Source organism: Ailuropoda melanoleuca, chromosome 7 (genome assembly GCF_002007445.2).
Source record: "Ailuropoda melanoleuca isolate Jingjing chromosome 7, ASM200744v2, whole genome shotgun sequence".
NCBI classification, from domain to species: Eukaryota; Metazoa; Chordata; class Mammalia; order Carnivora; family Ursidae; genus Ailuropoda; species Ailuropoda melanoleuca.
This window is the reverse complement of record NC_048224.1, coordinates 25,819,104-25,832,315: the sequence shown is the minus strand read 5'-3', so window position 1 is coordinate 25,832,315 and position 13,212 is coordinate 25,819,104. Positions and strand designations below refer to the sequence as shown.

At 47.4% G+C, this 13,212-nt stretch overlaps 1 protein-coding gene across 3 annotated transcripts in view; it reads right to left on the bottom strand.

Annotated features, from left to right (window-relative positions):
* Nucleotides 1-13,212, bottom strand: part of CLTA (clathrin light chain A) — a 31,717-nt gene that overhangs the window by 8,237 nt on the left and 10,268 nt on the right. Inside the window, exons 4-7 of one of the 3 annotated variants that reach the window (XM_019799332.2) lie at nucleotides 10,028-10,139; nucleotides 5,669-5,722; nucleotides 4,531-4,566; nucleotides 3,119-3,561 (exon numbers count right to left, since the gene is read on the bottom strand). In XM_019799332.2, coding sequence (XP_019654891.1) covers nucleotides 3,390-3,561; nucleotides 4,531-4,566; nucleotides 5,669-5,722; nucleotides 10,028-10,139 — 374 coding nt within the window. In that variant the 3' untranslated portion in view covers nucleotides 3,119-3,389. Of the gene's footprint in view, nucleotides 1-3,118; nucleotides 3,562-4,530; nucleotides 4,567-5,668; nucleotides 5,723-10,027; nucleotides 10,140-13,212 lie in introns of those variants that run through there. The other 2 variants (XM_034664115.1, XM_034664116.1) reach the window with 2 other exon arrangements.

Below are 13,212 nucleotides of genomic sequence, written 5' to 3'. Positions count from 1 at the left end.
TTAACCGACTGAGCCACCCAGGCGCCCTGAATTATAGGGGTTTTAAAATATATTTTGGATATTAACCCCTTAGCAGATAACGATTTGAAAATACTTTCTCCCATTCATCAGGTTGCCTTTTCATTTTGTTGGTTTCCTTTGCTGTGCAGGAGCTTTTTAGTTTGACATCCCACTTGTTCATTTTTGCTTTTGGGGTCAGATTTAAAAAAAAAAATCACCAAAATCAATGCCAAGGAGCTTACTGCCTATTGGTTTCAAGTCTTTAATCCATTTTGAGTTAATTTTCATGTTGTATAGTGATCTAATTTTCCCGACAGCATTTACTAAGAGACGGTCTTTTCTCAGTTATATAATTTTGCCTCCTTTGTCATAGATTAACTGACCTTACATCCATTGGTTTATTTCTAGGCTCTCCATTCTGTTCTGTCAATCTAGACCATACTATTTTGATTACTATAGCTTTGTAATCTAGTTTGAAATTAGGGAGCATGATGCCTCCAGCTTTGTTCTTCTTTCTCAAGGTTGTGTTGGTTCTTTGGGGTCTTTTGGGGTTCCATACACATTTCAGGATTGTTTTATTTTTTACTTTAAGATTTATTTGGTAGGGGGGAGAGGGGAAGACAGAGGGAGAGAGAGTCTTAACCAGATTCCATGCTGAGCACAGAGCCTGACACGGGACTCAATCTCCCAACCCTGAGATTTTGACCTGAGATGAAACCAAGAGTTGATCACTCAACCGACTGCTGTACCCAGGTACCCCTTAGGATTGTTTTAAAATATGCCATTGGAATTTTGAGAGACTGCACTGAATCTGTAAGTTGCTTTGGGTAGTGTGAATATTTTAATCTTCCAATCCGTAAATATGGAGTATCTTTCCATTTGTCTTCAGTTTCCTTTGTTAATCTCTCAGGGTTTTCAGTGTACAGGTCTTTCACGTCTTTGTTTAAATTTTTTTCCTGGGTATTTGTTCTTTTTGATGCCACTGTAAAAGGGATTGTTTTCTTAATTTCTCTTTCTGGTAGTTTGTTATGAGTGTATAGAAATGCAACAGATTGCTGTATATTGATTTTGTGTCCTGTAACTTTACTGAATTTATTCCAACATTTTTTGGTCTTCAGGGTTTTCTATATTTAATGTCATGTTATCTGCAAAGACTGACAGCTTTACTTCAAGACTTACAGCCTTTTCCTTTTCTTGCCTAATTGCTCTGGCTAAAACTTGTAATACTGTGTTAAGTAACATTCAAAATTTGACATAAAAAGCAAAGTGGCCCTAAAAAATTAGTTTATTTTTAAAATTTTTTTTAAGAAGTTTAAAACTAAATGTTGAACACTGAGTTCCTGGACCAGCTCCCTTCTTCTTCTGGAGCCCCAGGTGGGTAATGGAGGCATCAGAAACAGTTCTAAGTTACTACTGTGGAACAAACCAACTCAAAATTTAAGAGGTTCAAACAGTAATCATTTCTCCCATTGTTTCTATGGATTAGGAATTTAGGAAAGGCTACTTGGCAATTCTGACTCAGGGTTACTGATGCATTTGTAGTTACAGTGGCTAGAGCTGGAGTAGCAGGAGGGTAGAACGCTAGGGACTGGCCAGGCAGGCAGTTCTCTCTGCTTTAGTTTCAGGATGTGTGGGCTGGTTTGGACTTCATCACAGAATGTGGCTTCAGGGTGGTATTTTTACATGGTGATACAAGGACTACCACCCTGTGTAGCTTGCACGTTCCAACAAACCAGCTGTAAGCTGTGTTGCCTTTTATGATCTAGCTTTGGAAGGCTCATAGCAGTACCTTTGTCATATTAACCAGTCACCTCTTAATCTGGGGACTGTCAGACTTTACTGATCTTTTACAACTGCCACATCTACCCTCAAGAAGCCCATCTGGTGTGGGAGGCAAGACCAGTCCAGATAACACCACCAAGACAATATGAAAAGGTAAGCTGCCCCAGGTAGAGGGCCGTGGGAGCTCACGGAGGGGAGTAAGGGAAGGCATTGGAGGTGGAGGTGACCTTTGAGCTGCTTCTTAAACTGGACTGACATTTTGAAGGGCATTAGCAAGGCCCAGAAGTAATAAATAGTTGGTAACAATGAGTGGTTGATTGCAACCAAAAGTGGCTAAAGGGAAGGAGTGAGCAAAGAGGCCAGAAATGTGAGCCAAAGAATGCCCAACTAAGCAGCTTGGGGGGGAGGGGAAGGCCATGGGCAGAAAAGTAATGAAGGTTCCTCTCCCCTCCAGACATAATTACCATAGGAGAGACGGCGAATTTTCCTTCTTGCCAATACCTACCCTTCTCCTGAGTGGTATTACAGTTTACATCAGTCTCCAACTTGGAAATATCAGGTAACTATAAGCAGATTTGACTTGGCTTTATTAGTTGCTCAAACCATCACCTAAAATGTGATAGGATGAAGACAGAGAAGACAGGTGTCGAAGCCTGAATGGTGCACAGTCTCTTAGTGGTACCTGTTGCGTAGATCAGTATGGTCCAGAACTTTCTGTGATGATGTAAATGTTCTCTGCGCTGTGCAGTTGGGATGCCACCTAACCACATGCAGCCACTGAGCATATGAGCTCTAGGGCTAGAAATGTACTCTTATTTAAATAACCACATGTGCTTACTGCACTGGCCAGTAAGGCCTGGTTGAAGGATCTGACAAGTGAAACAGGAGCAGTCTTGCTAGCGCTGGCACAGACCGTGTGTCCCGTGGGAATCCAGAGTAATGGGACTAGCCACAAAATAATGCCACCCTGATTCAGGTGTACTGGCTGAATCTGAAGGAGTAATACATACCCAGAGAGACCCCTGCTGAAAAATACTATCCAAGCCCTTCAAGTAGGGGACAGTGACAAGAGCCAGCTGGGAGAAAATGTCTGGGCTGGGGAGGGGATTCCCAGCTCTATCTCAGCTGGGCAACAATAGATTAATTTTTAGCCATGGAACTCCCCTTTTCAAATGGAAACTTCCGTAGAATCCTACTATAGATCGTAGTAACTTGGAGCTCTCTTCGTTCAAGTCAGGAGTGGACCTTCAGTGGCTGTGCCACCTTGTCCTCGAACTGGTAAAATGAAATTCTCCATCCCTGCAGCAGGTCTTGAAGTCAATAATGAAGCTTCATGTTTATTGTTTGAAACAAATTTATTCTCAGAACAATGCACAAAAGTAGAGGTTGAGACTACCTTTGGGAGGCTTCCCCCCCTTCCTCCCCCTCCTCTCTGACTGCCAGGGAGAACAGAGTTGAAGGAAACATGCAATCACAAACAATGATCAACTCTAAAGACAAAAAGGTTTGGTCCAAAAGAACTCAACATAATTAATCCAATTACTGTGAAGAGCTTCACTGAGTGGGAGTCAGATACCGCAGATGTAGTGTTTCCACAGGGTGGCTCCTCAGTGCACCAAGGGGGCCTGCTTGAGGGAGATGAGGACAGAGCGCATGCGGGAGACGTCTTTGGCCTGCTTGCTGGACTTGGGGTTAAAGTCACACAGCCGGGCCACCCGTTCCCACTCAGTGCCTGGGGACGACTCGTCTATGTCGTTTACAAAGGCTTCTTCTGCTGCCCTGGAAGCAACAACAAAGTATGTCGGTTTAATGGAGAAGCCCTCGTGAGCTACCTGGCGGCTGCCTTGTTACAGAAGTGACTGCCTCTTCACGCCTGACTTAATGGCATTCTGCTTTTCCAAAGAGTAACAGCCCCTGGCTCAGCTCAGACTCGGGAGCAGGCACGGGGCCAGTTCTCCTAGGCACGGGGGGCCCGGACCGCGGTGTAAAATGTTGGAATACAGGTGTTTGGTTCAGGGCTCACTCTCTGTCTCTGGCGACACAGAGCATTACCAAAGCAAGTCCTCAGCCGGCTATGCACGGCCTTCGTCAGCGGGAGCCAAGCAGCAGGCCGGGCAAGAGTGTGCACAGTTTATGTTGGGCTCTACTGAGTTTCAAGTGAATTGAGAGACTTCTCAAAAGCCCACCGGTCATTGCATGATAGCCTCTGGATTTATTCCTAAGGCTGGAGAGAAACAGGGCAGATCAAAAGGAATTCAAGACACAGCTCCCATGCGAGCAGGCACTAGAGACTAAAGCCATTCTGGAAGGGGGTTTGTTAGGGCATTCTCCAGGTGAGCTGCAAGTTGGCCGTTTTCCCTCCAGCCAGGTGCCTTGGGCCGCTCAGGGCATGTTCTGGAAGAGGTGGGCGCTCAATGGCTGAGGAGCCAATCAATGTTAGCTGCTTTGGGGTACGATGCTGCTCCAACATTCTTTCAGATCAAGGTCAGCCCACCCCCCGCTGGGAACTAACTGGTGGGAGCTCAGCCCGAAAGGACAGTGGAAAGAGGAGGAAGACACACTCTATTCATCTACTCCGACAAGCATCACGGGCAAAGCGAAAGCGATGGAGATGACTGGTCTGTGGGGACGGAGGGGTGGCACTCTCACAGGGATGGCCGTGGCAAACACTGCTGAAGCCCGGAGCCACTACGACACTGCGACTTCATGGCACACACAGTTAGGGGCAGTGAGAAAGGTTTACTTAACTGTTCTAGGCTGTAGCAAGGATGGTTTATGTTTGTGCTTAAAGGTGAAGAGAAGAAAAGAAACGAGAGAAACTTTAGGTCAGATATAGAAAATGAGAATGAGCTCAATGCAGATGGTCAGTAAGCTAGACATGCCCTTGCCACTCCGTCTACACTTAGGAACGTGCAGCTGGCTTTGCTGGGCCATCCTGCTGCCCAGCAAACCCAGACTCGACCTTTCCAGTCTCCGTTTCTACTCCAGAGAGAACGTGCAAAAATCAGTCCAACACCACCTGTAAGTCCAGCATTTCACAAATCTCATCGCAAATGCATCTGGGGACCCAGGAAACCCCACTCTGTATTCTAAAGGGATGAACGTGTCGAGGTCACAGGCCCTAAGATAAGCAGCTCTACAGCCATGAACCCATCGTCCACCCTTCCCGCCAGTTACTCTTCCTTCTACCCTCATCTCCCTTATCAAAATAGAGTCCTAATTTGTGAGGAAACAGAACTGTTTCCAAGTCGTCTTCAGCAATACTGCTTTCAAAACAAGAGTCCTTAAATATTTTTCCAGAGAAGATACAGTTTTCTTTGGGGGAAAAAGCCACCGTGGCCCATTATCAGACAGCTTTGGCTATCTCGACCTTAAAAAGCTGGGGCTTCTTTGTGCCAAAGTGGGGGATAGGCATCAGAAGCACAGAGAAGCAATTACAGAACCCCCAATCCCCTAACGAGACCACCTCCTCTGCTCCCAAGGGAGCAGCAACCAACCCCACATGTTCTTCAGAAGAACCAAATGTAGAAAATACTGCCCCCATCATGGGCTCCCAAGCAGGGAGGCGGCAGCGGTGGCAGCAACAGCCCACCCCAGTCCCAAAGCCTTCCCCAACAAGGTCACAAATGACCCACATTTTAAAAGGGAATCTGCTTCCTTGCCTCCAAAACCCCGAATGTGGGGGAAGAGGCTCTCAGAGTTAAAGGGAGTCACGCTTCTGCAAGACAGTCAATGGATCCTACCCCCAATCTTCTAACTCTTAGGCAGTCCCCAGAGTGCCAGTTTGAAATAACTTAGGAAGCAAAACAGCTTGTGACATAACAGGAGCATTAACTCTAAACAAAAAGTACAATCAAAACAGGAAAAAATTAGTTTTGCAACATACACATAACCAATCACGTCAGCGAAGGGTTGTTTGTAGAAAGCTTCATCTGCCACCCTAGACAGCAAGAGGTCCAAAAGGCAGGCAAGCAGGCAGGAAAAAAGAGAGAACATTGAGAAGCAGAAACATCTCAAATCCATAATAGAGGCACGACTGTGCGCGGGGGCGCCGCTCCCAAGGCTCTGTGCTCCCCCAGTGAAGCTTCAAGCGCTGGAGACTCCAGCAGGCAAGGTTCCCACTGGCCTTCCCCCTGGGGAGTCTCCCGGTGAGCCCTGCCAAGTCCTTCCCGAACTCATCCCAGCCACAGCGGGCAGGTCTCGCCCCCACTTCCAGGTCAGCTCTTCCAGAGCTACTGTGTCCATTCAATCCAATCCTCAACGCTGACAACGCTGGGCACAGTGTTCTCATCGACACTTCACAGGTAAGGTAACAGGAGGCCTGGAGAGGAAGCAACCTGCTCAACCCTGGGTGGCAGGAGAGCTCACGAGCAAGCCCGCCTGGCTCTTTCCGCGGGACAGTAATGCTGCTTCCCAGCTGGCGTGTGCTCAGGAAGCCGTGCCACCGCCCTGTCCGCTTCCATCTGTCTCACTAGGCATTGCCGCTGCCAGATGCCAGACACGCTCCGCCACTTTTTACCTCGGACTGTCCGACTCCTGCTTCCCCACCCTAACTGAAGGGGATCGATTTTCAGTATTCTGGGAATAGATGTGGTCATTTAAAGTCCCCATCTCAGAGAAAAAGGTGCTGGAGTCAAGTGGTCTGGTGGAAAGAACTGCAGCCAAGGGTCTTGGCTCTGGCTTCCTGTCTATCCCTGAAGATGCTGGTCTGCTCGGTCCCTGCCAGACTGGACTGCTGTCACAAGGCATAGCCCAGGAACGAGAACTTCACTTAACTCTTACACCAGAAATGGGTCAAAATGGCAGGGCTCTGGGACAAAAAGGAAAGGGGGCATGCTGGGTGAAGAGTTTCCACCCCAGGGGACAGGCTGGCTTAGACCTTATTGCCCCAGGCCCACCCCATCCACTGTGGGTGGGTGGGGAACCTCCCTCCAGGAGTTTTACTCTATCCTTTGCCAGGCTGGTTTGGGGCACAGGAGCAGAAGAGACATTTATAACGACGCTCATGCCTGCTCATTAACCTAGGCTCACTTATTTATTTGAAGGGAAATTCTAGTAATTTTATCGGTTTATTTTTAAACTCACACATAGCCTTCCTTCTTTCCCATTTTGGTTTATACATAGGTGGTGGTTTGTGGAAATTTAAAGAAAGCAAAAAGAACAGCCTGATTGTAACTCTGAGTCAGCAGGAAAACAGAGTTGTTTGTCGGCAGAATGAGTGGGCAGGGAAGGAAAGGCAGGCCAGCTTGTAAGCCCATAATCCTTTTAGTTTACACAAAGGGCTAAACGTAACCAATTTCAACTTGTGCGTGCTCCTACTGAAGAAAATAAAGGTTGAAATGACTCCGGTCAAGACATCACTAAGACAACAAAAGCCTGAATGGCAGGTTTTTTCTCCTTTGCAGCTAGCCCCCAGACCGAAGAACTCGAGCACAGCCCCATCCACTTTCAGACAGACGGAGCAAATGGAAAACCATGATCACTACAGGCGGCCCCTGTTTGTTCTTCACTCATCAGAGGGGCCCGAAAGCAACAATCCTCAGGGAAACAGGGCGGGGGGGGGGGGGGGGGGGGGGGGGGGGGACGTGGGCCTGATCACAGGGTGCTCAAGAAGTGACGCACGTAAAGAACCCCCAGTGGGCATGGAAAAAATGTTTGCCATCACAGAGAATCAGGGATTCCCAAATTTTTATAAGTCTTGAAAGAGATAAAAAGCACCAGAGCGACCTGTAAAAGGGGAAAGGTTTCTGTCACAGTTTGGAAGGGAACATGGTCTGGGCTGTTCTCAGGTCACTACTGTTCTGACTGGCTCCCATGGAAGAGTTTTTTCCCCACAGGCTGTCACTAATAATTCATGGCTCTTGTGCAGTGATATCTGGACCCGGAGTTGGGCTACAGGGAAGGAGATGCCAACTGCAGAGGGACACCAGACTACAGCTGCCATGAAGGCCAGACCCATCTGGCACCGGGCCTAGCACAGATGTGCGCCTAAGGTTTTAAGTCAGGGCATGTAGAAGGCAGGCGGCCTGATGATACACGCATAAAAACAGGCCCTCGCTCCCCACCATATCTCCTCTCAAACTGCTCAGCCTTAGCTTGTGGTGCCTTAAACACCCAGTGGCTGCAGAAGTCATCCGGAGGAGGACACATGCTTGAAATGAGCATCCTATTTTCTCTTGATAGTCACTATTTACCCATAGACAAGAGTTCTTTTACATATATAAACGGACTTACTCCTTTAGTCCCACAGCACGCTGTTTAGGGAGTCCAACACGGAGGGGGAGTGTCAGCAATGTCAAATTCTCCAGGGGAAGGGGTGTACCACTGGAAGAAGGCCCCCACAGTGGGTCTAAATGGCTCCCACCCCAGCCCATGAAAAGTAAGCGGAATAGTGTCAAAACCATCCCTTCTATCCCGGAACCCTGGTGACAGAAGGCCAGCGTGCCACCAGTTTGACAAAGAGTCTGCCCTATGCTTCAAGGTTTCTTTCTGCAAGGCACGGGACCTGCTTTGGGAAGAGCCGTACATTCTCCGTGAGTGGCAAGTGTAAGTCTCTTCCCCTCTCTGGAACTTGGGAGGTTCATCTATGAGACCATCCAACCCAACGTTCTACAATCCTAAGAAAGGTACCAAAGCCCTAAATCCATGCCTGGAGGGACTAAACCGTGAAGACGGAGCTCCTAAAAACAGGTGTGCTTATTCGCTCCAAGGACAACGAATGCTGCATACAGACAGCCCCTTTCTTTACAGAAGGGATACAGTTCAGCAAAACTGCAATCAGAAGAAGCTTATTCCCATTTTTTTTTTTTTTAAGTCTGAGAATCTACAGGTCAACTTGTTTACACATTAGGGATCCTGAACAAGGAGGGTCAGCCTGGTTTTACCAAGTACTTCAGGGCAGAATGACACAGGGCCGCAGGGCTTACACAAGGCACCCACTCAGCTCCCTTTAGAGCTCTGAACTTGTACCCGGGGTAAATCATCTTGAATGCGCAGAGAATAAAGCAGCCTGGACCTGTCAGCGCTTGAAACCGATCACAAGCTCAGGAGAAGCCCTGGTAGCGAGTGCTTCCCTGAGCAACTCGACACCAAGGGCAGAGGGCGGTCCCCGCCATACATATCACAGAGCTTCCCCTGGAACCTGAGAGGCACGCCTAGAGAAGACATCCCCCACAGGATACCGGCTCCAGCCTGCCATCTGAGGGGCAGCTGACAGAACCAAGGATGGCCAACGAGAGACAGGTAGCTGAAGACTACTGCACAGAACGGTCCATCTGTTCTGCCGTAGCTGCCCCACAATAAACAGCACAGGCTGGCTGGCAAAGCAGTCCCCTCCCTCTTTTCTGGCACATTTCCATCTAAGAGGTGCCAGAGGCAAGAGCACTTAAACCAACTTCTGCCTCTGAGGGCAGGAACCTAAGGCTTACAAACACCCCTGGCTCAGTCTAGCCTCTCTCCCCAGTGAGATAGTGGAGTGACCACGGAGTAAAAGCTGGCCTCTGACCCAGCAGGGCAGGCAAGCCATCGGCCTGCATCAAGGCCAGCAGTGCTGCCTTCACCCTTCTCTGAGCTACTTCCAAGGGGACTTTAAGCATGGAGCAGTCAAGACCGCAGGTGCCGGTCAGTGGGGACAGAATGAACTTGGTTTCTCCCCACAACTACTTAATCTTCAGTGAGGGAGTCCATTCCGAAGAGCATTTTTAAAAAGTCAACTCAAGTTTTTTCTAGACACAGAAGTCCCCAGAGAACCCTTAATTCCGAAGCACCATATTGGAACATCCTTGGCTACCCAATTACACACAGGCTTCCCTGCTACTGGACCCCTCTGTAAAGCAGCTTTCAGAGGGCAGGGTTGTATCTAGGGGATGCAACATGACCAAGTCTGTGATCATCTCGAAAGTACTGAGATCCTGTATATTCATGAAAGTGGCCCTTCATTTCAGGGTTACATTTCCACATGTGGACTTGATCCATGAAGTAACTTTCCCAATAGCTGTTTCATACTATTACATATCACACCATCACAAGCAATAGAGTAACCAAACGCTTAGCTGAAGAGCTAAATCACTACAACTATGCTCCCAAGACCCAAGAGGCCTGCAACCTCTATGTTTCAAGTACTTTTCCCAAAACCTGCAAAGACATTTCACACTACAGAGGCAGCATGTGAGAACGATCCTGGCTGTTAGGAATGAGCGTGATTCAATCCTGGGAAGCAAGCAGTGCTAGCAGCGCCGGGACTGACCTGTTGTTCACTTTTGTTTTCTGTAGCTGCTCGTCCTGCCTCGCGTACCACTCTTCCAGCTCCTTTATTGCTTTTTCTTTCCACTCTGCTTCTTGCTTCCGAGAATTGGCATCTTTGAAGGGAAGGGGAAGAAACACAAATGAGGCAAAACACAAACTGAAGTTTGCTCCATCAATTTCTTTTAGTCTTATCAAACTTACGGTGTGTGCGGGTTTGTGTCCGTGCGCACGCCTGTGTGACATAGTCAGGAGGGTAGACAAACTTCTGTTTTCCCTGTTTGTACCTACAGGCTGTGATCCCAGTGATTCTATCTAAGCTGTTTCACGTTTTCTCTCAGTCCACTGACATCTTAGTGGATTCACTAGTTTTAGGGTTTCTTTTTTGGGGGGAGGATACATAGAAAAAAGCCTCTGGGGGCACCAACTGGGGAAAATGCAGAGTTTTTTTTTTTTTTTTTTTTTGAAGATTTGAGAGAGCGCTCATGTGCGTGAGAGCATGGTGGGGGGAGGGGCAGAGGGAGAGACAGGAAAGTCTCAAGCAGACTGTGTTGTGTGTGGAACCCGACTCGGGGCTCAATCCCAGGACCCTGAGATCACGACCTGAGCTGAAATCAAGAGTCAGGTGCTCTACCGACTGAGCCACCCAGGTGCCCCAGGAGGATTCTTTAATAATTATGCTGCCAATATTAGTTCAGGGTGGACCACTGATACTAGATAATCTTTGAACAAAATCTTCTCACAAACAAAACATCCCAACTCTGCCAATGGATGGTTTTGTAAAACACAAGGTGGCACTCTCTTAACTGAACATAGCAGAAGCACTGGTATGAAGCAGAAAGCTACTGTTAAAATTACCAGAGGTAGAGAGGATTCAGGAACAAGGGAACAGCAGAATATAGATGTTAAGAGTTGAAGGGGAGGGGCGCCTGGGTGGCACAGCGGTTAAGCGTCTGCCTTCGGCTCAGGGCGTGATCCCGGCGTTATGGGATCGAGCCCCACATCAGGCTTTTCTGCTATGAGCCTGCTTCTTCCTCTCCCACTCCCCCTGCTTGTGTTCCCTCTCACTGGCTGTCTCTATCTTTGTCGAATAAATAAATAAAATCTTAAAAAAAAAAATAAGAGTTGAAGGGGACCACAAAACATCTGTTCTTGCTCAGACTACAGAGTGAGTTTGTGGCAGAGCTAGGACAGAACTAAAGCTCTAATGGAGAGGACTGCAGGGGGTTGAGGTGGGGTGGGGAAATCATTAACAGTTATCCAGAAGGTTCTAGAGAGAACACATAAACTTAGCAAGTTTGCCAGGCTGGAGTCTCAAATATGACAACTAGCTAAAGAGACCAAGTCAGCAGATAGCAAGACATAGAAATGCAGGTCATAGCTATTATGCAGTTGCCATCTGAAGTGACCCTGAGACTTCACTTGAAACACGTTCTTAAGGACATCCTCTCTGGCAGGTGTTTTCTAATAGACCTCTCATTTAATCTTTACAAAAATCCTGAGAAAGTAAACTCTAGACCCATGTTCAGCCCTGAGAAAAAAGATAGCTCAGAAAGTTTGAGTAACCCTTCCTAAGGTAAGTGGCGGAACTAAAATTCAAACCCAGGTCTGACTCTGAAGCTTATAGGTTCTTACTTCATTAAGCTGCCTCCAAAGGGAGGGATGGAAAAGAAAACAAACCCAGAAACAACCACAAGATGTGACTAGAAGGTGGTCACAGTGATCCAGACAAGAGTTCGGACAGTGCAAGGCGGAGCCCAACCTGTAATTGGCTAAGTAGGAAGCAGTGGTGGTGGCGGCGAGTCACCCCTTGAATGGACGCAATGGAGCACTTAGGGCCTTTCAAGAAGGTCTTACATAACAACCTGCAGAAGGCTGTTGTCTGTAACTACAAGAAATTGCTTGTTAGCAGCTAGAAACTCCCCCAAAGTTTCAGATTGTAAAGAACCTGTTACCCTTTTATCAAAGGTGACCTATCACTCAGAATTTTTTTTTTGAGAATGGGGGGGCACGAAGGGAGAGAAGGAGAGTCTTGAGGCTACACGCCCAGCTTGGACCCTGACATGGGGCTCAATCTCACAAGCCTGAGATCATGACCGGAGTCACCCAGGCGCCCCACTCAGAATTCTTTTACTCAGACTTCCACTGAGAGTCAAGTCTATACAGCAGACTTCTGATATGCGTCCACGGCATGAAGCAGAGGGGGAACGGAGGGTGCGAGGATGCGGTGGGAGATGCTATGGGCTGGCACTGCATGTGGACAAGAAATCACAAAATACTAGGGTTAAAATCTCCTTTTCAAGAATGGTAAAATCACTTCTGGAACATTACTTTTGATTGGAGAGTATTTCCTTATAGTCTAAAGATGATTTTTTAAAAGTTTATTACACTAGGAACAAAACACAGAAATTTAGCTCTGAAAAATTAATCTAAATAAAAACTGTAACCATCTACACAGATTGTAGATCTTGCAGAAAACTATCCCTTTAAATTGTCTTCTTGCTTTTACAGATATTTGAAAAGCAACACTGGCAATAAGAATTTAGAATTCTGGGACATCTGGGTGGCCCAGTTAAGTGTTTGCCTTCAGCTCAAGTCATGGTCCCAGGGTCCTGAGATCGAGCCCCACATCGGGCTCCCTGCTCAGCAAGGAGCCTGCTTCCCCCTCTCCCTCTGCCGCTCCCCCTGTCCCCTGCTTGTGCGCTCTCACTCTCTCTCAAATAAATAAAATCTTAAAAAACAAAAATTTAGAATTCTTAAATGCTTAGCTCAGTAGGACAAAGATCCAAGCGACAATACAATCTCTGCATGTGGGCAGGAGAAGAGGGCGGGAAGGCTGACAGTCCCTTTAGAGAGCAGGGCGCACTGACAGCCGTCTTCTTGGGCCGTCCTCCTTACTGTTCATGGAAAAGAAAACTGTGAGAACACAGTCAGCAGCTAAGCTGAAAACCACGCACACTGGTTCTCTATTTTTAGCATCTTGTGCTTTCTCAGTTCTTGCAAAGGAAAAAGATGAAACTGAAGAAACACCTAGTTCACAGACCAATTTAATTCCAAAGCCAAATGTTTGATTTCAGAAAAGCATCTTGAGTTAAGGAAACAGCACTTCATGGAATAGTCCCACAGTGCCCAAGCTGATCACTGGAGGGGGGGGGGGAGGCAGTTTTTCCAGACACCAAAGTGACCAAA